This window comes from Hypanus sabinus, chromosome 6 (genome assembly GCF_030144855.1).
Source record: "Hypanus sabinus isolate sHypSab1 chromosome 6, sHypSab1.hap1, whole genome shotgun sequence".
In the NCBI taxonomy this organism is placed as follows: Eukaryota; Metazoa; Chordata; class Chondrichthyes; order Myliobatiformes; family Dasyatidae; genus Hypanus; species Hypanus sabinus.
Window position 1 is genome coordinate 138,559,265 of NC_082711.1, and position 26,432 is coordinate 138,585,696.

Sequence of the window (26,432 nt, forward strand, 5' to 3'; positions counted from 1 at the left end):
CGTCTGGCAGCAACAATCATTCCACGGTCAAAGCCACTTAGATCATATTTCTTCCTCATTCTGACATCTGGTCTGAACAACAACAGAACCTTTTGATTTTGTCTGCATGCAGTTATGTATTGAGTTGCTCCCACATGATTGGCTGATTAGATATTTGCGTTAATGAGCAGGTGTGCCGTTGTACCTAATAAAGTGGCCACTGAGTTTATAACGGCAAGAGCTCAGTCACCCTGTGTGTGACTGCAGACTGGACTATAATCAGAAAGATCAGACCAAGTTCACAAATGAAAAATGAAAATATATGATGCTATTCTTAATAAGTATTTTATAATCTATGTTTCACATTAAAACTTATTTCCAATTGGTTTTGATTTACATCGGCTGAAAACCGGTCTTTCTTTGGAGTGTGTTCTTTGGAACAAGGGTGATCCCAGGAATTAATGGCTTTGTGTATGAAGAGAGTTTGATGTCTCTGTGTGATGACGTTCAGAAAAATGAAAGGGAGATCTGTCGGCTACTAAGATGCCTGGATAGAGTGCACATAGAGAGGATGCTTCCAATAGATTAGTTTGGCTGGTTGAGTGGTATCACAACAACAACCTTACGCTCAACATCAGCAAGGATAAGAAATTGATGGTGGACTTCAGAAAGGGCATGTTAGCAGAACAGACACCTGCTCTCACTGAGGGGGCCAGCAGTGGTGAGCAACTACAAGTTCCTGGGTGTCAACATCTCTGAATGTTTATCCTGGGCCCAATGTGTTGATGCAATTAGAAGAAGGCAAAACAGGGGCTCTCTTTCATAAGGGGTTTGAAGAGATTAGTCACGATACCTAATACTCCAGCAGATTTCTACAGATGTACCATGGCGAGCATTCTGACTGGTTGCATCATTGTCTAGTATGAAGGCACCATGCACAGGGTAGGAAAGAAGCTGCAGAGGGTTGTAAACTTGTCCAGCTCCATCATGGACGATAGTCTCCCCACCATCAAGGACATCTTCAAAAGGTAATGCCTTAAGAAGGAAACATCCATCATAAGGACTGTCACAATCCAGGACATGCCCTGTTCTCATTACTACTGTCAGGGAGGAGGTAAAGAAGCCTGAAGACACACAATCTCAGGAACAGCTTCTTCTCCTCTGCCCTTTGATTTCTGAGATGTCCATGAACTCATGAACGTAATCTCACCATTGCGTTCTCATTTTGCACTAATTATTTATTTTAATATAGATTTCTTATTATAATTTATTGTAGCTTTTTGTGGTTGGACTGAACTGCTGCCGCAAAACAACAAATTTCACAACTTATCTCAATGATTCTGAATCTAATTAACACATACAGAAATCCTAAAGGAGGGCCTCGTCCCAAAACGTTGACTGTTTATTCATCTCCATAGATGCTGCCAGACCTGCTGAGTTCCTCCAGTTTTTGTATGTGCCGCTCAGGATTTCCAGCTCTTGTGTTTCTGATTCTGATTCTTGTTCTAGTAGGAGAGTCTAGGAGTCTACCACAGCCTCAAAATAAAGGGATGTCTCTTTAAGACTGAGATGAGGAGGAATTTCTTCAGCCAGAGGGCGGTGGAATTCATACCAATGCAGGGCTGTGGGGGTCAAGGCATTGGTAATATTTAACACAGGAAACTGATAAGTTCTTGGGTGGTAAGAGGTTCAGGGTTACAGAAAGAAGGTAGGAGAATGGGATTGGAAATAATTAGCCATGCTTGAATGGTGGAGCAGACTTGGTGGGTCAAATGGAATAATTCAGCTTGCATTTCTTATGGTCTTACGTGTCCTGTCTAAATCTGCATTGAAATGAGTGAGGAAAATAGACATGTCCATGTTTAATTTGTCCTTAAAATGACGAGGAGAGGAAGAAGTGTCAACTCTACAATGATGTACCTGCAAAGAACATGTATCAATAATTCTGAATGTGTTGCCTGGATGTTGGCAAGGTAGGCATTCATTGCCTTTCCTTAACGATCCTTGAGAAAGTGGTGATGGGCAAACATTTTGAAAACTAGGTGATCGTCTTGACCATTGAAAAGGACAGTTCAGTGTCAAACTCTTTGAAGTTATGTATTGACCTGACCAAGCGAAGTTCCATTGTTGAAAGATATCGGGTTGTATCATGTGGGTGTGAGCCACAACCTGGCTCTCCCCTTTACCAGGATGCTGCCTGGATGAGAGAATGTGTTTTATAAGGAAAGACCAAGCAAGCTAGGACTTTTCTCTTTGGAATGAAGGAGAACAAGAGGCAGCTTGATAGAGACACAGTATATGAAATTCTAAGAGATAACGATAAAGTGGGTAGCCAGTGCCTTTTTCCCAGGGTGTCATCCTTTTAAGGTGAGTGGAGGAATGTTTAGGGGAAATGTCGGGGAGATTTTTTTGTGCTCTTTTCTTGGAGCTCAATGGTGGTAGAGGCTGATAGGTTAGGGACATAACAAATATTGAAAGACCTGGAAGATATGGAGAGGATATTTCCAATAGTGGGAGAGTCCAGGACCGGAGGCAGAGCCTCACAGTAGAGAGTTGTCCTGTTAGAACAGATGTAAGGAGAAATTTCTTTAGCTAGAGGGTGTGATTCTGTGGAATTCATTGCCACAATGGTTGTGGAGACCGTCATTGGCTACATTTAAACCAGGGGTTCTTGATTAGCAAGGACATCATAAGTTACAGGCATAAGGCAGGATAATGGGGTTGAGAGGGAAAATAAACGAGCCATGATCGGATGATGAATCAGATTTGATGGACTGAATGACCTAATTCTGCCTCTGTATCTTATGGTATTATGGCTTTTGAACAATTAAGAGGCTCTTGGATGGATGAAGGAAAAATGGAGGGTTTTGGACTATGTAGGAGGGAAGAGTTAGATTGATTGTGGAGTGGGTTAAAAGGTCGACACAACATACTGTGTCATTCTGTTCTATGTTCCATGTTCCCCACATCTGTACAGACTAGGTTCAGTTGGGCTGGCCTCCCACTTTGCTAGGGGTAGATGACCTCATCTTCCTCGTGTATTGCAGCACTGCATATTCTTAGCTAGTGCATTAAGTACCTAAGAGCCACTTGACCCCACTGAACAATTGCCAAAGTGACTGAGAAATCTGTTTGCCTCCACTGTTACTGACCAACACCAGCCCCTGACCCAACACGTCTCAGATTCTCCCATCTCTGTCAGTTCTCTCACCCTCTCCTAAACTCAGTTTCTTTTCCACCTTCAGTAACTCAAGGTGGCATATGGTAGCCTGGTGGCTAGCACAACACTACAGTACCAGCAACCGGGTTCAATTCCTGCCGCTGCCTGTAAGGAGTTTGTATGCTCTCCCTGTGACTGCATAGATTTCCTCCGTGTGCTCTGGCTTCCTCTCACAGTCCAGAGACAATGGTCCAAAGATTACCAGGTCATTCCAAAATTATCCGATGATTAGGTTAGGATCAAACTGGGGGATTGCTGGATCGTGTGGCTCGAGGGATGGAAAGGGCCTTTTCCAAGCTGTATCTCGATAACTAGATAATAAATAGCTGTACTTTGCTCATAAATTGCCAGTACCTAGAACTTTGAACATGGAGATCACAGAGAGAGAGGGCCAACACCACCATACACTGCACTGTGGGCCTAAGCAAAACACAGGAGACCTGACCCATTTAGTCTCAGCGCCCCTAACCTAAATGACCAGGTTTAGTGGATTGGGGCTTCATGGACATCTTTTCTCTCCTCTCCAGGTAGCCTTCAACATTAACAAGCTCCAGGTGATTCAGCAGAAGGAAGGCTGGTTCCTGCTGCTTCCCGATAAGGCACGAAGGAGCGAAACTGAGTAAGCCATCTGTTTTCATTCCTTTATTCCAAAATAAAAGAAAGGATAAACTTGTTTTCACACCTGCCTTGTACTCTGCTGACATCCTTTGATGTTGTTGTTTAGCTGGAGCCCGACTCTTTGTGACCTCATTGACCATGGGGCCCATAGGGTTTTCATGGCAAGATACGGAAGCAGATTACCAGGCCTTTCTTCCGTGCAGATACCGCTGCTGCCCAGGTTGGGATCCAGCTGGGTTTGAACTCGGGATCATCTGCCTCCAAGTCCAGTTCTGATGCCACTTGACATCCTAGCACATCCCACAGTCATGAAGTGTGTGATGTATAGACACTGAAACCTAGGAAATGCAGGAAACAGGGCACGGTATGATCCTATAAACAGCACTGAAACAATGAGAAAGTGGTCTTCCCTCGTCAGATAGATTGGGATGTTAATATATGCTGGGATTTCTGGAAGAATTCCACTGTTTTTTATCGAGTCCCCACTGGTTATCTGAGAGGCACAGCCTCTCATCAGAGAGGTGTCACTTCTGATAGTGCAGCACTCACTCAGTATTGTGAGGGGTTCTCAACCTGGGGTCCATGGACCTCTTGCTTAATAATATTGATCCATGGCATAAAAAACGTTAGGAACCCCTGCACTAGAGTGTGCCCACATTTTGTTCTGGAGTTGAAATTGAACCAGCAACCCTCTGGCTGAGGCAGCAAATAAAAAAATTCTTTGCAGAACATTAGTCTAATGTGAGAAATCGCATGGATCTGGTTCACATAGTTCACATAGATCACCTGCAGTCAGGCTCATTGTTGAGGTGAGTTCGTGCACAAGAGGTTAAGAAGCTGCTGCTTTCAGAGTGGATTTAAGACCAAAGCCCTAGATATTGGGCAAAAAGGGGCAGATGGAATACAGTGTGGGGAAATGTGTGGTAGTGCATTTTGGTATAAGGAATAATGGCATGGACTATTATCTAAATGCGGAGAGAATTCAAACATCAGAGGTGCAAAGGGACTTAGGAGTCCTCGTGCAAGATTCCCAGAAGGTTAATTTACAGGTTGAATCAGTGGTAAAGAAGGCAAATGCAATGTTGGCATTTATTTCAAGGGGAGTAGAATGTAAAAGCAAGGAGATAGTGCTGAGCCTTTATAAGACACTGGTTAGGCCGCACTTGAGAGTATTGTCAACAGTTTTGTACCCCATATCTCAGAAAGGGTGTGTTGTCATTGGAGTAGTCCAGAAGAGGTTCACAAGGATGATTCCTGTAATGAAGGGGTTAACATAAGAGGAGAGTTTGGCAGCTTTGGGCCCATACTCACGGGAATTTAGAAGAATGCAGAGAGATCTCATTGAAACCTACTGAATGTTGAATGGACCAGATAGGGTGGATGTGGAGAGGATGTTTCCTTTGGTGGGGTATCCAGAACTAAAGGGCACAGCCTCAAAATTGAGGGGTGACCTTTTAGAACAGAGGTAAGGAGGATTTTTTTTAGCTAGAGAGTAGTGAATCTGTGGATTACTCTGCTGCAGACTAGGGTGGAGACCAAGTCAAGACATAAGGTGAAAGTTGATAGTTTCCTGATCAGTCAGGGTATCAAAGGGTATGGCAAGAAGGCAGGTGTATGGGAATAAGTGGGATCCAGGATCAGCAGAGCAGATTCGATGGGCTGAATGGCTTAATTCTGCTCCTGTCTTATGGTCTTACATTTGAACAAATCCCGGGCAAGGAGGATTGGTGCTGGAATCTTGCCATTGTAGACCAGGAAACTGAGGGAGGACAGGAGTGATCAGATCAGCAGAAGCACTGAGGATAGAGATTCTCCCAAACCTTCACTCAGTGGAGAAAGTTGATTTTTTTTTCAATGCATTGAAGCACAGCCAAGGTCTTTAGCTGGCATACTTCATCTCTCTCTGAATCGGTTGTTGACTGGCGCAAGCAAAGGTCGATTTCACACCCAATACTGAGCCTTGTTAGTATGAATGCAATGTGCTGAAATTGCTGGACTGAGCTGTTGTAAAGGACATCTACAGAGAAGGTCAGGAGCAAGGTATTCAGGGCAACATGAATTTTACTTCTTCATGTGGTCGTGGGCGCCATCTTGCCCACACATCCCGCAGGAACAGATTGTTGCAACACCAGAATCAGTTACAAGTGACGTTGTCAATATAAAGGAACACTAGGCCTTTCAGCCTCTCTGCCAGTCACAGAGTTATAGGTCATACAGCATAGAAACAGGTCTTACAGCCCATCATCCATGCTAGTCCATTTGCCTACATTTGACCCACATCCCTCTAAAATTCTCTTAACCAAGTACTTGTCAAATGGATCCAAGCTGATCTGCAACTAAGATCTGTTCATTCATATTGATCCCTAACAAGAGTCGATTAAATTGCTTAATTGCATCATTACATCCTGAAGTTCTACTTCTCTCTCTCAGCTGGTCCATCCCTTAGCCTTCAGAATTCCAGGCAAGTGACCTATCCTGATAATGTAACCCTTTAACCCTGTTGTTGCATTGGTGAATTTGCACTCCATTCTGAGGTGGAATTGACCTGTTTCTTCACGGTACCAACTCACCAGAGCCCCATAAAGGTGCACATTTGCAGAAATTGATCAAATGGGTAATAGATTCTGATAGATAATGTTATTATACCTGTAGATTCTGATAGAATATGTTTAAATGTAGTTAAGGAGTAGAAAATCTCAGTGTCTGCTAGTTAATTTCTAAATGTGTGTTTTTCACAGCCCTGCTGTTATGTTCCCACTTGGCTGTAGACATGCTGCACATTTTAATTTAGTGAAGTGATAACATTTAGATGGAAGGTTGCCGAAAATAGTGAGAGAAAGAGAAGTAGAATTTCAGGATGTAATGATGCAATTATGCCTGCTGAATGACTGCCTCACAATCAACGAAATATTTTTACTCTGACCAAATCAAACTCAGCTTTCGCATGGCACTGACGTGCTCGATACTTTTGAGTATTAGCCATTGCCTCACATTATCGCGTGGGTCACAGATGATGCATACTGTTCGAAGCTTCAGTAGCAGTCAGCACTGATGAGTCACTGCAATTCAGCTCCCAGATAACACCCAGAAAGAGGACTACAAAGTGTAGCTCTGATGAACCGTCCGTGGGATTTTCCCACAATTCATAAATATTATTTCTTACTCACACCTGTAAGTTCTGTGTTGCCAGTTTAATAATTTTTATGTTTAAATGTATTTTTGTTTCCTTTAATTCTGGCGTCAGTCAATTTTGGCTTTGTTCTGATATCAGCTCAATGCCCATTCCTGTCTTTCCAAATCCCCTACCTACCCCTCCTATTTGCCCCGCGACATCTGCCACACACCCAACTGGAAGCAAGGCAGCATTCAGAAAATGCTGAGGTTTCTCCAGCATTTTGTGTGTGTGTCACTGGATTTCCAGCATCTGTGATTAGGAAGCCAAGCAGGCTTCTATAACTCTGTATGAGGAAGGGTACAAGAGAACTGGCTGGCAACCCCTCTCCACAGGAAGAGAAGTATCATGTACCTTCTGCTCAAATGTTCAGGCATCAGGATGAATGACTGATCTGAAATCAAACACCTCAACCATTCAGTCTCTGTGTTAAGGTTGTATATCGGTGGTAACACTGAGGAAAATTTCTTCGACTCTGAAAAAAGAACTTTATGCATTTGGCATAAAAAAAAGGCCTCACTGAATTTCAGAAGTGATATGGGAGTGAGATCATGATAACATTTGAAAAACTGTGGGAAAGGTGTCCTGGGAAAACTGAAGTTAGTGAGAGTCAGTGGCGAAACACCTCCTTTGGCTGAAGTCGCACGAATGCCTGTGGTTGTTCAAAGCCACTCAGCCCAGTGCCAAGGCATTGCTGCAGTGGTTCCTGTGAAGAGCATATTAGGGCTGCCAATCAGACAGTAGATGGTTAATTCCACAGTAAGTAGCACCTTTTTTTTATAAGATCTTAGGGAATGAAGCAGTCAATTCCTGAATTCAATCGGCCCAAGGCAACACCCAGTGTTAGGCTGTAGGGGCCAAGTTGCATGAACATCACATACATCGTAAGGAAGAAAAAGGAATAAAAAAGATAAGTGGATAGTGTTGCATTTTTACAGCAAAGCTCAGGATCTCTGAATATCACAATGATGTACCTCAAGACATACCTTAATTTTGCTCAAGATTTCCAACATCTGCAGAGTCTCTTGTGTCTCTGATGCATCCTTCTTGTGCTGTAGTAAACAAATCAGTAGCATTGTTCTCAGAAAACTCTCATTCACTGCACATTGCAGTTGGTCAAGAGGTGATTTTAGCCAGCTCACAAGAAATAAATCTCCTCCTTTTCTTTCAGATAATCCCTTGGAATTACTGTTTAACTGCTGTTCTGAGAACCATCTCCTTTAACAAGACAGGGTTCCCTCTGTCAGAGGGGACAATCTGATTTTGGACCCCAAGTCTAATTGTAAATGCCAACTATGCCTGAATGAGTTACGGGGTATTGCTGGATCTACTTCTGAGCAATGAAGTAGGCCAAGCACCCCAAGTTCCAAAAGAGGAGAAATTAGGAGACACCAAGATTTAGGTTAACCTTGGAGAAGGAGGAATAATCCAAAGTAAAAGTCATGAAATGGATGAAGGCCAGTGTTTCAAATGGTGATGGACAAAATCATTGCAGAACAATCGGCTGTCTTTAAGGAAAAGGCTGTTTGAGTGAAGTTGGGGCACATTTACAAGATGTGCAGAGAGGGAGCAAGCTAATCTAGAGCTTCTTGCACAATGAAATAATTACAGAGAGAGATAACCCAACAGAAGGCTATGCATGGCAGCTGTTGGATGTCAATAACAGCAAGATTCAGGCTGATGACAAAGAACCAGAGGGGATGTGACAATTAAAATGGGTGAGGAACTGACAACAGCAATGGAAATGGGAATCCAAAAAGGGTGATAAACACGCAGTGAGCATTTCATTAGGTACGCCTGCTCATTAATGCAAATATCTCATCAGCCAATCATGTGGCAGCAACTCAATGCCTAAAAGCGTGCAGACATAGTCAAGAAGTTCAATTGTTGTTCAGACCAAACAGCAGAATGGGGAAGAAATGTGACCTGGACCATAGAATAATTGGTGCCAGATGGGGTGGTTTGAGTATCTCAGATATTGCTGATTTCCTGGGATTTTCACACACAACAATCTCTAGAGTTTACAGAAAATAATGGGAAAAACAAAAAAAAATATCAGTGAATAGCAGATCTGTGGGCAAAAACATCTTGTTAATGAGAGAGGTCAGAGGAAAATGGCTAGACTAGTTCAAGCTGACAGGAAGGCAACAGTAACTCAAAATAACCACGTGTTACAACAGTGATGTGCTAAAGAGCGTCTCTGAATGCACAACATGCTGAACCTTGAAATGGATGTGCTACAGCAGCAGAAGACCAAGAAAATACACTCAATAGCCGCTCTATTAGGTACAGAAAGTATCTAACGAAGTGGCAACTGAATGTATTAGAGAGTGAGACCAATTAAGGACAAAAATGAGTAACTTGTATTTGGATGCTGGGGGCAGTGTGAGGTACTAAGTGAACATTCAGCCTTCACCAGGGAATAAGAAGCTTCTAAATAAACAGGAAAGAAAGATATAGTGATACTGGATACATTAAAAATCAATAGCACTGGTCTATTAGAAAACTAACTTAATAAATTTAAAATAGGTAAGTTATCAGGATTGGATGGGATGCATTCTAGGATTTTAAGGGAAGTCCAGGGAGAAACCTTGGAGGTATTGACCATGGTCCTCCCAATGCTGTTTGATGTAAGGATGGTGTCGGAGGATGGAAAGCAGCAAGTGATACCCAGTCATAAAAAAGAATAGAATAAGCCCTGCTTCTACAGGCCAGTCAAATTAACATCAGTAGTGGGAACATTTTCAGGAACACTAATCTAGAAAAAGATTATTAAAAGATCCACTTGCAAGGAAATGGATTACTTTAGGCAAGTCAGTACAGTGTATGTTTTTTAAGGGAAAATTGAGTTTAACTAATTTGATAGAGATTTTTGATCAAGTAATGATGAGCATTGTTTTGGGTGATGCAGCTATGTGACGTATAGACTTCTTGAAGAATTTTGATAAAGTGCTACATAACAGGCTTGTCACTAATGTTATAACATTTGGGTAAATGGGACATTGACAGCACAAATCTGGCCTCAGCACTGATAGTATGAAGTCATCTAAGGAACAGGTTCAAAGTACATTATCAAAGTATGATACCTGCCTCTCCTGCACTCCAACTTTGCTCCACTCCACTCGCCCCGACTTTGCCTCGAATGTGCCTCAACCTCACCGACCCTCAACTCAACCTCACCTCTGTTTGCGTCTCCATTGTCTGTGGCAATCATTTACCTTAAAGTTTGCTGGGAAAAAGTGTTATTAATAAAGTATTCAGTTGTATTTTTTGTTTTGTTTGCAACCAGTAAGTAGTCATTTGACTTTATCAGCTCCATCTTAAACTGAAAGGTAATAAAGAGAGTGAATGGTTTCTCATACCGGAGGAGGCATTTCCCAAGGATCAAAGTTAGGACCATTGTTTTATTTTTGTGACTATGTATTCATGGTCAAATTTTGAAGTTACAAGCCATCATCTCTAAATTTGCAGATGATACAAAACTTGGCAAGATTGGCAACTGTGAAGAGGATAGCAATAGACTACAGTGGGATGTAAACAGGCTGCTGGAGTGGGAGACCAGTTTAATGAAGTTTAATGAAGTTTAATGTGGGAGGGACTGTTTGGTGGTAAGAATGAGGAGACCTGGAATCGAACACAGGATACTCTTGTGAAAGTGGTGCTGGAGCATGGAAACCTGGGGGTATATATGGACAAATCCTTGAGAGTCCAGGGCAGCAGAAGAGTAGCTGTTTGTAAGGAATTTATCTGTTCTCCCCATGACCTCATGGTTTCCTCCAGGTGCTCAGGTTTCCTCCCACAATCTGAAGATTAATTGGTCATTGTAAATTGTCCCGTGATTGGTCTAGGGTTAAATCGGAGAGGGTTGGGCAGCGCAGTTTGAAGGGCTGGAAGAGCTTATTCTGCGCTGTATTTCAAAAAATAAACAAAGTGCACACAACTCTGAACTTTGTCAACAAAGGTAAATGAGTACAAAAGCAGGGAAATAATACACAACCTTATAAATGCTAGAATTCATATCTGGTTGGCATATTAGAACAGAAATGCAAAGGCATTAGAGGGGCCCATAAAAGAGCTAGAAGAATGGTTCCTGGCATATAAGACTGTTGTTACAAGGATAGTTTAGAAATGCTGAGACTGTTGACTTTGACAAAGAGACTAAGAAGAGATTTGATTAAAGTACATAAAATGTTGTGGGACCTGGAGAGAATAAAAAGCACAATTCATTTTCCTTTAGAGCTGGACATCACAGGTATAAAACAAAGGGGGAGGGAGTGGTGTGAGAGGAACTGTCTTTATTGAGCACGTGGTTGGCGTTGAAATGCGTAACCTGTGCATTTAATGGAGAAAGGCCGTTGTGTGTATTTCAAGAGGGAACTGGATAAATGCACAGTTCAGAGTATATTTACTTAAAAGTATGTAAGCAGTATTCAATCCTGAGATTTGTCTTCCCCACAGACAGCTACAAAACAAAGAAAAACATGGACCCCATTCAAGGAAAAATCATCGAAACCCCCCCCCCCCAACATGCAAAAGAAAGAACAAATTGCTGAAACGGCAGGAAAGAAAATTGAGCAAGAATACAAAACACCCAATCACAAAGACTTCGAAAGAGTCCAGACATATTCAGTTCATAGTCAGGTGGAGAAAAACTTCCTAGGCTACTCCCAAAAAGCTGATCTGTGGAACTATTGAGTTGCGATGGTTGGCAGTCAGCACAGATGCGGTGGGCTAAATGGCCTCCTCCTGTGATGTAACCATTCTAAGATTCTGTAATTTCCTAGGAGCAGATTCTATTATTTCCTAGGAGCAGAACAAGCAGAAGCAAATATTATGCTCACTGGAATTGTTGGCATATTTTAGGATCTGTTTGCATGGTTCAGATATCCTGCAGCCCAGGTACATTTCCAAGCTCTTGGCATTTACACTGACACATCTGGGCCAATGGTGCAGTTTCAGTAGGAAAAGGTGTAGGTCATTGAGTCCCTCGAGCTTGCTCTGACATTCAAATATATCCTAACATGGCTTAATAAACCTCCCTCTATCGCAGTTGTCAAGTTTTTAATTGAACCAATTTCTTTGTGGGAGTCTGCTACATTCCTTTTTTTTTGGACTTGGCTGCAATTCAAATATATTTAATTGGTGACTGATTGATTTGAGGTGTTCTGAAGGTGTGAATAATCTGTTATAAATTTGACTTACTCCCTTTTGTCCATTGCCAGAATGGAAATAGTTTGAATTTATGTCAGATCATTCATACCTTAAAAAAGGCAGATTGAACTAGAACTTCTGCTCTGATTATTTTTGAGAATTGTTTGCCATTGTAACGTCAACAAGGACGGTTGTCCCAGACAACAAACAATAGAGGCAGGAAGAGAGATGAAGTGCTCAATAGAGAATTCAGATAGTTGGGTGAAAAATTAAAAGGCAAGGCCTAAGGGGTAATAAGAAAATCACACAGGACATGCCCTTTTCTCCTTGCTACCATCAGGAAGGAGGCACATGAGCCAGACTTAACGATTCAGGAACCATTTCTTCTCCTCTGCCATCAGATTTATGAAGGGACATTGAACCGCTAAACACTACCTCACTGCTAATTTTTTCCTCTTCTTTCACTACTGATTTAATTTAACTTTTTAGGTATATACCTTAGGTATATTTCTCACTGTGATTTGCTGTTTTATTAGTATGTATTACAGAGTACTGCTGCTGCATGATAACAACTTTCGTGTCAGTGATATTAAACCAGAATCTGGTGCTGATCATTCCCTATGCCACATTCTGGTAAGAAGATAGCACAGTCAAATGCACAGCTACACCAGGGAGGTTTGCACCTGAATGAGAGGGTTTGGTAGTACTGCTTGGGAGGGTTTGTACTAATGTAGCTGGGAAGTTGTGGGGTGGTTGGCACTGGAGCTGTAGTCAACAGGTGGAGTGATTGAGGAGAAGAAGTCCAGGGCTAGGATAATGAATTCAACTGGAATGATGGTCTGAAGTATACTTATTTTAATGCAAAGTGTTAAGGCAGATGAACCCAGAGCTGTCTCAGTACATGGAATTACACCACCGTAGCCATTACTGAAACTTGTTTGAGAGTAGGGCAGGACTGCCAGCTTATTTTAGACAAGACCAAGAGTGGTGTAAAAAGACAGGGAGAATGTCCCAGCAGTACTATAAAAGAACTTCCTAGAGGGCTCATTCAATGAGGTCATACAGATAGTTTGGGAATAAGAAAAGTACAATCACTATAATGGGGTTATAATGTGGGCCTTCTGATAACCAATGAGAGTTAGAGGAACAGGAATGTAAGCAGATCGTGTAAAACTGTAACTGCAACAGAATTTCTATAGCCGGTGACGTCCCCAGTATTAACTGGGACACCCTCAGTGCCAGGAGCTCTGGTGGGACAGAGTTTATTAAGCAGGGGTTCTTGAAGTGATATGCAGGCAGTTCAAGCAGTGATGAGGAAATTCTAGACCCTACATTGCAGAACGGGCCTGGCCAGATGAATGAACTTTCAGTGTAGGAATAATTTGGGAACAGCGACATAATTCTGTAGGTTTTAAGATAGCCATAGAAAAGGAAGAGACTGATCATCAGATGAAAGTGGGTGATTTGGGAGTAGACTAATTACAGAAATTAAGAATTAGATAAGGGGATAATCAATATCTGGCATGTGGAATTTCTTTAAAAAGGCCAGTTGGTTAGAGTTGAGAACTAGCATGTTCCCAAGAAGATGAAAGATAATGATGGCAAGGTTCAGGGACACTGGATAACGAGAGAGATTGTAAGCTTGGTCAAAAAGTAAAGGGGACTATAGTAAAGGTATAATAGCTGGAAATCAGACAAAGATCTTGAGGAATATAAAGAAAGCAAGAAAGAACTTAAAGAAGAAATTAGGTGGGCTAAAAGGAGCATTGAATGTTTTGACAATTAGATTGAGGTGAAACCCAAGATGTATTGGAAGCAAGAGCAAGCATAAAGGAGGGAATCTCTGTAGAGAGTCAGAGATGCAGATGTGGTCCTTCTTGAGTACAGTATTTACTATGGAGGAGGAATGAATGATGGCAGATGGCGGGGGGGCGGGTATACTGATATTCTAGGACATGCTGTTATTAAATAAGAAGAGGTGCTGGCTATCTTGAAAGATAGGTAAGTCCCCAGGGACTGGAACAATAAGCCCCAAGATATTGAAGAAAGCAATGAAGGAGCTTGCTCACCTTTGGTAGGGATCATTGTGTCCTCGTTAGCCACAGACAAGGTAACAGAAGACTGAAGAATATCTAATGTTGGATCTGTGACAGGGAAATTTTTTGCTGGTGTTGGTTGTAGAGGCTAGTCTAATGGAAACTCTTAGACAGGCATGTGAATGTAAGAAAAATGGAAAGTTATGGGTTACGTAGGAGGGAAGAATTAGATTGATCATGGTGTAGGTGTCAGGAAATGTAGAGAAGGCTTGACCCAAAAGCAGAGCAGTGGCAGCAACTTAGCAGTGAGCAATAATTTTAATAATAAACTGCAAAATAACAAGCCATGTGGGGCCACAAAACAAGAGCGAGCAGGTGCTAAAAACCACAGGCAACAAGGTAACTGAAGGCTAGGGGCAACTAGTTGAGTCTGGCTGGTTCAATGAGTGAACAACGACTGATGATGAGAGCTGGGTTTAAATAGGTTTCAGGTGATGTTGGAAAGAAGTGGCAGGTGACTCCTGCTAACTGGATGGAGACTGGGAGGTGCCTGCCTGTGAAGGCCTGACAGTAGTTTTATATAGGTCAGCAGAGCATATTGTGTTGAAGAGCCCATATTGCCCTGTACTGTTTCATATTCTAAGTAACAGTTGTACCACTCTCATGAATATGCAAATCACACTTTCACTAAACTCACTTTCTCCTACCTGTGTTCTGTGGTCCTCTCTTTCCCACACCAGTGGGACATCTTTTGAGGAATGTACTCTCCTGCTGATCTTCTCAAGAAGAAGTACATTCAGATAACATGAGTAAGTGACAAATAAATTGGTTCCGTTTCTCATGATTGAATGTTAATCAAGAACTGAGTCTGGTGTTCCCATTTTTCTGAAGATGTAGGTCTCATATCTGGACAGATTCCCATTCCCATTTCATCATTACATTCAGTAAAGGGAAAATGGAAGAAATGCCAGCTAATTTTTGTCTCCCAGCTCAAGTATTTTTGGTCTATAATCATGGAGTTTTTTTTCAGAAAATAGCTCCATTGAGAAGGTTGAAGGTGAATTGTGTGTGGCTTCTGTACCAGAAGCACTTCAGTTAATCAGTTTGTCAATTGTTGCATTCTGTTAGAAAATTACAACAAGGGAATTGCACTCATTGCTAGATGTGCATCCAAAAAAAGAGTGAACATTTATTTTATCACTTTCACAACCTTGGATCCTAAAATGCTTCACAGTCAATAAAATACTTCTGAAGTGAAGTAACTACTATAACAAACAAGGAAGAAAATGTGCAACAGTAATTATTGTTCAGTGACATTCAGTCTACAACACCATAAAAGACCATTTCACCTAGTGATCAATGGCACAAATAATGCTGTATGCCAGCCAATCATCCAAACTTGGTATTCCTTTCTCTCCCATGCTTGAGTGAAAATCTATCCCCTTCCTTCTTTCTGTCTCTTTCCTCTTGGTTCCTTCATCTCTCATCCTGTGATCTCTCCTCTTACATCAGATTCAGATTCATTTATTTATCATGTGTGCATAGAAACAAACAGTGAAGTTTATCATTTGCCCACCTCAGGACAGACCACCTCTGGTCCTCAAGCCTCCAGTGAACTCACAGACTGGACTCTTAAACTTACAGATTTTGGACCTCGATTTTCCTGTGGACTTGCAGTCTCATGTTACTCAGTGACTGGGTTTTATAAGATACGTCATTGACTATCTATCCCCTTGGTCACCAAAGAGATGTCATAGGAAAGACCATCCCTTATATTCTAATTCTCTTCCTTCCTGCTCTCTGTTGTAACATGAACAATGTCACTAGAGAGACATATTGAGACACTCTTGTAGGAAGAGGCCCCCCAACCCAATTTTAGATGACATTTTATATGTTAATGATGAAATGTAACCACAGGACAATTCTATAGTGACACAGTATCTACAATGCTTCCTTTGAATTACATATAATTTTTGCATACCTCCTTTTTTGCACTACACTCCAGACACCCAAAATGAATATTAATCAGCATTGTCCGGTTTTCAATCAACTCCAGTCCACCGCGCTACGAAAACTATAGTTCAGGGCTGCATTTTAAATTCAACCTACAATCCACATTCACCTCTGAAGATAGGTTGCTGGTGAAGTTAATATTTGCTATATACGCTAACTCCAGAATGTGCCTTAATACTCTCATTTTATACTGCAGTTCTACTCATTGCATCGAACCAAAAATTATATTTGGTATCAGACAGTAGGGAATTGTTTGACAGTGAGAGTTATGGAGTATGTCTTCTAGCTGTCACACAACATCACAAACTGGAGAAGTATTTTGATCCTAGTTTCAGCAAGGGAAGTGGTTGGTAATGGAGTTAATAAAACAGAAGGTACAGACATAGAGAGCACTAAAGACTAAGATGGATTTGAAACCAAGAATATAAACATTTCAAACCAAGGTACTACCAGACCAAGCACCAATGTAAATCAGTGAACACCTGCTTCATGGATCAATAGGGCTTAAAGTTGCCCTTAGATTTGGCATCATCCAGTGTTGTTTTAGTCATAAGTAGAAAGTAATTTCCTCTCTATTAAATCCCACTGACAGATGGGGAGGAACAGATATAATCAACCAAGCAGTACATTGGAAGTCAGGGGTCATTGAAGGGTTAGTACAACATGTAACAGGATTAACTGAGAAAAACATATTCTCCACTGATAATCTTGTAACACCTACGACCAAACCATGGAGAGAGGATAGATTGGTGTGTGCTCAAGGGTTGGCCAGTTCAATTATTAAAAAAGCACATGTTGCTTACAGCAATTCTTTTGCAAGGATTTAGTTAACTCCACATCTCCCTGGATTACTGTCCCCCATCTGCACACTCACACATACACACAAACATACAGGTACACATGCGCGTGTGTGCACACACATTATATTTTGTAACTCCAGAAACTAATCGAAAGAAAACCACGGGAGCCCCAAATAACTTGTGTACTTAGTTTTTCTTTAATGAGATGCTCACACATGATGTAGTAGCATAATGATGTATGCCATTTACGTACTTCTTACCTATAACCCGTAATGAATTATGCAAACAAAGAATGCCTAATCAAATAATATATTTACAAGATTAATCTAATATTACTCAAATATTAAATACACAACACTCTTCCCTGCTTGGTTATAAATTCCAGCTCACCATTTAATACCATCATTCCCACAATCCTGGTTGAGAAGTTGCAGAACCTGGGTCTCTGTACCTCCCTCTGTAATTGGATCCTCAGCTTCCTAAACACAAGAGCACAATCTGTGCAGATTGATGATAACATCTCCTCCTCGCTGACGATTAACACTGGTGCACCTCAGGTGTGTGCTTAGCTCACTGCTCTACTCTCTCCATACACATGACTGTGTGGCTTGGCATAGCTCAAATACCATCTATAAACTTGCTGATGATAAAACCATTGTTGGTAGAATCTACCAATGTTGGTAGATGAGAGGGCATATAGGAGTGAGATATGCTTACTAGTGGAATGGTGCCACAGCAACAACCTGACACTCAAAGTCTGTAAGACAAAAGAGCTGATTGTGGACTTCAGGAAGGGTAAGATGAAGGAACACATACCAATCCTCATAGAGGGATCAGAAGTGGAGAGAGTGAGCAGTTTCAAGTTCCTGGGTATCAAGATCTCTGAGGATCTAACCTGGTTCCAACATATCAATGTAGTTATAAAGAAGGCAAGACAGCAGCGATACTTCATTATGAGTTTGAAGAGATTTGGCATGTCAACAAATACACTCAAAAACTTCTATAGATGTACCATGGAGAGCATTCAGACAGGCTACATCACTGTCTGGTACGGAGGGGCTACTGCACAGGACCAAAAGAAGCTGCAGAAGGTTGTAAACCTAGTCAGCTCCATCTTGGGTACTAGCCTCCAAAGTATCCAGGACATCTTCAAGGAGTGGTATCTCAGAAAGGCAACGTCACTTATTAAAGGACCTCCAGCACCCAGGGCATGTCCTTTTCTCACAGTTACCATCAGGTAGGAGATACAGAAGCCTGAAGGCACACACTCAGCAATTCAGGAACAGCTTCTTCCCCTCTGCCATCCAATTCCTAAATGGACATTGAACCCTTGGACACTACCTCACTTTTCAAAAATATACAGTATTTCTGTTTTTTGCACATTTTTAATCTATTCAATATATGTATACTGTAATTGATCCACTTATTTATTATTATTATTTTTTTTCTCTTCTGTATTATGGCAAGCTACTCAGTCTGCAGATCTACCCCAGGCCACCAGACAAAGCTTCGAAGCAACACATTCATTTTGACTATACGATGACTGACATGTAGCTCCTCCAACACATTAGCTGTCAGTTTGGATAGTACAACTCTCAATCCCTATATAAGGCAATCCTGTCAAGGATAAGTTCATCCCGACACTGGTGAAAAAGGGGGATCTGCAGTTTCTGCTGCACATCCCGGCCATTTTGGGGTAGCCGTGTAGACCTGAGACAATGTGAGGTCTTCTCTGATTTCCCTTTGGATCATCTCTGCCATAAGGGAGATTTTCAATTTGCAATGAGGAGAATATGTCAAGAGGTTTGTCCTCGTTTGTAAATTCTTTGAGCATTTCCTTGTCCATATGTGAACAGGACAATCCATAAGCATTTCTTTGCAGAAGTGTTTCCCTCCAGAAAAGTTTGCTAAGATATCTTCTATCCTGGGCAGAGAGTATTCATCTGCTTTCAGTACTGGGTCAACGGTGACCTTAAAATCACCACAGATCCTGGCAGACCCATTCTTTTTGGCTACTGGGACCACTGGCATTGCCTATGGGCTCCCACTCAACCATAGGAAGATTTTTTTAGCCTCCATACCATCTAGCTAGTGGCTATATTATTATATATGGCATAAGGAATCAGATGGGCTTTGTAACACTTGGGTATAGCATTTTCATTTAACACTGTTTTACTCTTGATGGTGTGAATTATCCACTGCCATCCTTGAACACTGTTGTGGCACTATCCAGTGCCCTTCTTAGTTCACTTTCAGTTGACTCTATTACAGGGGGTGTGCATGCAGCTGGTGGATGGATCTCCAATCAAGTTGTAGTAGTCTCAGTCAATCATAACCCCATAGCACTGGCTCTCTGGTTTTTTTGCCACATGCAAGCCTAATGTGGCTTGTTGGTTGGTTTATTTCACTGTTGTGCATGTCATTCCCACAGGAGTTATCTTTTCTCCAGTATAACTTCTTAGTTGGATATCTGCAGGTTTTAGTTCAGTTTAGTTCAGTTTATCTGCAGTTTTTAGTTCTTTGAAATGCCGCTCAAACTCATTTTGTGGAATGACTGATACAGCTAACCCATTGTCCAATTCCATTTTAATTAATTTGTCGTTCACTTCTGGTGTAAGTCATATTGTTTGTTTATTGTTAGCTTTCACATTGTAAATCTCAAGGCTACTTGGTCCTGAGTCACTCATCATTATCAGACTTTTCATGAACTGTACGCAGATTAGTTCTCTTTTTGAAACTGCAACTTGACTTTTCACCTTCTTCTTCTCTTCAGAGTCCATTTGATTTTGTCTGTCTGAACATGTTCTGTGTTTGTGTCCTACTTTGTTGCATTTTCTGCAGATTTTGCTTTAAATCTACATTGGTGTTGTGTATGTGAGCCCCTGCCACAATGGCAACACAATTTGTTCAGCCAGTCCAATTTCTGTTTAAACATTGCAATTTTGTTCATGCTCCATTTCATTCCTGACTGCAACTCAGTTGTGTCTCTGGCTGCTGTTTCCATTGATGTAGCAATTTAAAATGCTCTTTGAAATGTGAGTTATACTTCTTTTCTTCAAACAATTCCTCAAACTAAATGATCTCTAAGTGTATCAATAAGCCCTTCACTGAACTGACAATGCTTGGACAATCTTCTCAATTCAGCCACGTAAACTGAAATTGACTCCCTTTACCTTTGATTCTTTTAATGAAACCTAAAGCATTCTGAAATCAACAATGGTTTCAGTTCTAAATGTTCATGCATTACATTCAAGATATCAGCAAAGCTCATTTTGGCTGGTTTAGTTGGAGCAGTTAAACTTCTAAAAGCTGTATGTTTTCCCACCTATTACGCTCAGTAACACTGGCACTCGCTTTTCATTGACTATTTCATTTGCTTCAAAATATTGTTCAATTCACTCAGTATACATCATTGATATGCAGTTGAATGTGTCTTTTTTTCTGATGTAGGCAGCCATTTCTGCTTTTTTAAATTTATGATCAACTGGTACTCACTATTTATGAACCCAGGAAATTTGTCCATTTTCTGCCATTTTTTTTACTGAACCATCTTTGTTCCCTTTCAAAGAAACAAGTGCATCACTTTTTTTAACTCAACTGCCTCTCCACTTTCCAAAGAAAAATGTGTTGTGCTTTAATAGATAGGTTGTAATCCCGGCTTCAATTTAAAACTTTCTCGTAGCCACTGTTAAGTTTTGTAACTCCAGAAACTGATTGAAAGAAAAACACGGGGAGCCCACAATAACTTGTATACTTAGTTTTTCTTAAGAAAGCCGCTTATATATCACCTGGTGACATAATGACATATGCAATTCACGTATTTCCTGTAATGAATTATGTAAGCAAACTAGGAATGCCTAATGAAGTAATATATTTATAATATTACACAAATATTAGTAAAATATTAAATACACTACAACACACACATTCAAACACATGCACACATTCAGACACACACAAGTGCACACACACAAATTTCACTTTTTGATGTTCATAGCTAAATTGCAGAAATTAAGAAACGGTCTACAGGTGAAGTGGGAAATCTTACATTTTTGATAAATGTGACTTCTGCAGGACATTTGGTTTCATTGCAGGGCTCCCTAAGTGTACTCCTGCATGAAAATCACCCTTGTCCTTGCAAATACTTTTGTTGACAACTTCTTTGAAAATTTACTTGGAGTTGTTGGAACACTCAGTTCACAAACTGTTCAAGTCATATTGGTAAATTTCTGATGACCTCACTTGCTGGTGTCACCCCAAGGATCAGTTCCTTTCCTATTCGCTGTCTGCAGGCAGCCTCCTACCAATGTTATCAGAACATCGGCCGAATTCCTTCCATGATGATGCCTGGGTCTCCCTCGAACCAGCACCTCCCTCGAACCCTCTAGTACTGAGGCAAATAACTCAACTCTTATGCACCCTGGTATCCCACAGCACTATCCATTTGCGAACATTACATGAGCTGAACATAATTTCTTCTTTCACATAAATTCCACCAGTGTGAGAGTTTGTTTTACCCAGGCTGTAGCTGTGCAGTGTGCAATAGTGCAAGGGCTCTCAGCAGTGTCCTTCCATATTGCCCCTTCAAGGTTTCCCTCAGCAGCCTTAGGCATGTGCTTGTCTGCATTGGTTGCTGCCAGCTACTTGCAGAGGGACACCAGCAAGTTCTGGACAGGCAAAGTAAGTGTTGTTGAAAACCTCCCAGCAGCAGATCCTGTATGTGCACCCAGAATTGATAAATTGATAAAGCCACACGCAAGGAGTTTGTACGTTTTCCCCATTACCACATGGGTTTCCTCCTGGTGCTCCGGTTTCCTCCCTTAGTCCAAAGATGTACTGATTGGTCATTGTAAATTGTCCCGCGATTAGGGACCTTGCTAGGTGACATGGCTCGAAGGACCAGGAGGGTCTTTTCTGCAATGTACCTCAATAAAATAAATAAATAAAGTTAGCAACTCATACTTGTTTCCTTCAAGTAGATGCTTCACTTCAAACCCTCACACCCAAACTGTTTCACTCCTCCTTTCTTCTTTTGCCACAAAATATGCACTAACAATTAGCAATTCTACTTCACAGTTACGGTTAATTAACTTGGAGCTTTTGCAAGAACAACACAACATGACTGAGATAATTAGTCAGTATCCATGCACATGCTCAGTTTCCACAATCCATATTCAATAAACATGTGTAATTTCAACTCCCTGCAGAGTGCCCAGGATAGAATGGATGGGGGCTGAAAGGAGGTTAAAGTTTCCAAAAGTGGAAGCTCCCTCCACCTCTGATTTGAAGGGAAGCACACTCCAAGGGTCGTTATTGATCTGTCGTCTGCCAGTAATTCAACAGGATAATGAGAGCTGATGTTGCAGAATGCAATGGCCTGCAGGGTGCGATTGTATTTACTGCAGTTGAGTAATTCTTGCTGAAAGAAAGAGACACGATGGACTGGATCCAGTAGTTTAAGGGGCTTCCCATCACTGATTTTACATCAGAACTCTGTACCCCAGAAACAAAAGCTACGAACCAACAAGACCTCTTCACTGCCCACAGCTATTCTCAGCAGACTCTTATCCAGCTTTGACCTGATTTCCCCCAACTCATCCATTCCCTGGTCTCTCCTTGACATGCCTGCCATTTGTTAACCCAACTATATCCTACCCCTACCCCTTGACCCTGTCCAACTTCCACCCTCACAAACCATGATCATTCCTTATCACGCCCCCACCCCACCAATCCCAACTCTAGAACCTTTGATCTTCTTGCTCTTGCTCCAATCTCACCCCCTAACACTAACCCCAACCCCTCCCCATCATGCTCTTGTTTCCCACCTGACCTGTCATCCCTATCCTCTAACCAATCATTGGTATAATGTGAATAAAGTTAGTGGAGAGACGCAGCTGGTAGGTAAAGAAGTAACCTTTTATACAACAAAATGAGAAGAGGCCTGTTTGACCCAATATTACATGGCTTTTTATATGCTAAAGATCAAAGGGCAATTCTATATTTACAATGTATCTACAGTGCTTCCTTTGAATTACATATAATTTTCACACCTCCTTCTTTGCACCCACACTCCAGACACCCAAAATGAATGTTAATCAGCATTGTCTGGTTTTTCAATTAACTGCTGTTCACAGCTCTTTGAACCTATTGACCAGGTCTGTATTTTAAATTTAATCTACCATTCCACAGTTTCAAGTCTAAAGATTGGTTTCTGAAGTTAATATTTTGCTATGTACCCTAAGTATAGGATACTTCCTAGCAATCGTATTCTTCATATTCTCCCAATCAGGTTTCCTCCTAATCCATTATCTCTCACTCCCTGATGCCTTATGGCTGAGGCAGTCTTCGTGCTTGGCGGTTGAACACTTTGCAATACCAGTGTTCCCAATCACTTCCTTTGGCTCTCAACCTGACCCTACTCCACCAAGTTTACTATGTCATAACTCACCAAAGGTTCATCCAGACCCAACCTCTCTGAAAACTCTGTGACCTCGAAATAAAAGTTTTAATGAAATTCTGAAGGATAATTTATGAGCCAATATTATTAGAAACTGTTTGTTTTTGTGCCTAAAACATAATTTAAAATGTGAAAATTTTCACTACAGAAAAAAAGTTCTGGATGGAGATTTTCAAGTTTTTCAGGAAATGTTTTGCATAATGGAGGGGATTGTTAGCCAAAGTTTTTAATAACTGATTTTCACTATTAGTATGAAGCCAAGCATAAGTATTTGAACAAATTGAGACAGATGTATAAATGTGGGCTGATTGTAGGCATTAAGATCAGGTGACGTGTGTTGTATAATAATGAAAACTTGAGAAAGAAGAGTAATAAAAAGCAGCTGATCGCAGGGGCTTGTGGGGAGGGGAGAAGGCAAGAGCAAATTCATGTATACCCCTTGTAAGCATTTAGTATATTAAGGGGAGTACACGATTCTATGTTGTCAAATTTAAATCCTTATGCACTGCTGACTAAACCTGATAGGCTGCAATATGTTTTATTGTATCCAAATGAACTCACCACATGACAAGAATCACACTCATTTGATTGTTTCTTAAACACAATAAATCTTCAGTCAGTTTGGGAATCCTGATTCAGATCACCAATTGGTCCAGAATGTGAGCGGGGTCCAGAATGCTTGGGCTTTTTCTGCTCCCGTTGGACTCAGTGGAAAATTTATTATCTGACTGTAGTCAGGGTACCATACTATCTGAGTATATTGTAAATTGCCAGAGATCAATTATTGATTCATCAGTATCCAGGGATCAAGAAGAACCCTGTCAGTTGCTTCAGCCCCTCCAATCTTGCAGCCTAAGCTATGACTGATGTACTATTCACCACTCAGAAGTACAGCGTCTCGTACCATGTTACTGCAATCTAACGCACGTGTGTTTTTCAGGGGAAACCTAGGTTCACTGCGTCTACAGCTGCGTCTGCGGGATGAGAGCGTCCTTCCTTCCAACTACTACCAGCCCCTCACTGAGCTACTGCTGCAGTCCGTTACAGCCAACAGTGTGAGTGGCGTCCTTTGTTCCGTCCTCATTCATCACTCCTCGTGGGGTTCTTCTGCAGTTGTTATCTATGACCAGTTAAGGGGAAGCACCAGATAGCAGCCCCATGCACTGCGATCAGTTTGTCTCATTGTCTCATTGTGTCAAGGGTTGTTCTGCTTCCTTCTAATGCCTCACCTCTAGTCAGACCCGCCATCCCGGTAGTTTTAAGGACCAGTCCCTGTCTAATGTTTCACCTTTCTATTTACCCGGTGGTTGTGACCTTCTTGGTGCCTCCTGAGATTGGATATTTCCTGCTCCCTTTGAACTCAGTGGGTTCACTGGAAAACATCTTGAGCTGGGACCATCCTCCAGGCTCCCTATTCACCTAGGGAATAGCACTGTTCCTGAGCCTTCCCATTCTCCCTGCGTTTGGAAACATCTGTAAGACTTTGATTTTTACACAGAGGCTAGGGTGAGATGAATAACCTACAGAGTGGGACATCCTCCATTGTTAGAAGTCTTCCAAAGTTTAAGCACATCCCATTGCTATTGTCTGCATCTATTGCTTTGCCAAACCATTCCAAGGATTTATTGGCTAGCTCACAGACAGGTGGTGAAAGTTCTGCTCATCTGCTGTGTTTTGGACCAGCAGTCAGGAAAAGCCAAAGGTGATGGGAAATTGTGGGATGTAGATGGTTGGACCTGAAATGCAGATGGAGAGAAAGATCATAGGTATAGTTTGGAATAATAGTGTCCACTAAACGTCAACTGAGAGTGTGACTGAAGCCTTTGATGAAGGACTCATGCTCTTCCTTGCTGCAAGTACTCAGCTCTGGATGTAGATGTTCCCACCTCCCTTTACTGATGGGGTTCCATACTTGGGAACGTTGGTATTTGGCCAACTGTGAGTCTCATCAGTCTGCAAACTCCAACTTTAACTAAAACTCCAACTACTCCTACCATCAAAATTTTGAACCTTTAATTGACTCATTGTCAAATCACTGATACTTTAAATGCGTATGGCACCGCAGGAGGCCACTTGGCACATTTTGAACGTGCAGGTCACGAAATGAACTCTATCTATTCACTCAAATTTTTTTTTGCCTTTTGTCATCTTATACATGCCTCTACACCTCTCAGCATCCTATTATTTATTGTAAATAGCCAATCCTTTTTGTGCTTCTTCGACAGACAGACAGACAGACATACCTTATTGATCCCAAGGGAAACTGGGTTTTGTTACAGTCGCACCAACCAAGAATAGTGAAGAAATATAGCAATATAAAACCATAAATAATTAAATAATAATAGGGAAATTATGCCAAGTGGAAATAAGTCCAGGACCAGCCTATTGGCTCAGGGTGTCTGACACTCCAAGGGAGGAGTTGTAAAGTTCGATGGCCACAGGCAGAAATGACTTCCTATGATGCTCAGTGTTACATCTCTGTGGAATGAGTCTCTGGCTGAACGTACTCCTGTGTCTAACCAGTACATTATGGAGTGGATGGGAGACATTGTCCAAGATGGCATGCAACTTGGACAGCATCCTCTTTTCGGACACCACCGTCAGAGATACAGTTCCTCACAGTAATCTGGATTGAATTCCATTTTCTATTTTTCCACTCAGTTGACCAGCCACCCAATGCTTTCCTACACTCTAAAGCTTTCATATTCCTTATCAACCTGGAGATGTTTGTACCGATTAATATATACAACAAAGTAAAAGGACTGAGTCTTCTGAGAACTCACCAGTAGCACCTTACCAGTCATAAATCATTGAACTTTGTTTCCTGGTGCTGAGCAAGTTTTGTCCCTCTCTCTTGGTTCCCATGCCTCTTTACTTACTTGACCTGTCTGCTCTGCAGGACTTTGGGAAAAGCCGTGCTGAAATGCATTTAGACTACATTCTAATGCATCACCTGCCTTCATCTACCTTGTTATTTCCACATTTT

At 41.5% G+C, this 26,432-nt stretch overlaps 1 protein-coding gene across 2 annotated transcripts in view; it reads left to right on the forward strand.

The window, feature by feature from the left end:
* rasa4 (RAS p21 protein activator 4) overlaps positions 1-26,432 on the forward strand; it is a 317,606-nt gene that overhangs the window by 175,015 nt on the left and 116,159 nt on the right. For both annotated transcript variants that reach the window (XM_059973035.1, XM_059973036.1), the window contains 2 exons: positions 3,727-3,818; positions 24,387-24,501. In XM_059973035.1, coding sequence (XP_059829018.1) covers positions 3,727-3,818; positions 24,387-24,501 — 207 coding nt within the window. The remainder of the gene's footprint in view (positions 1-3,726; positions 3,819-24,386; positions 24,502-26,432) is intronic.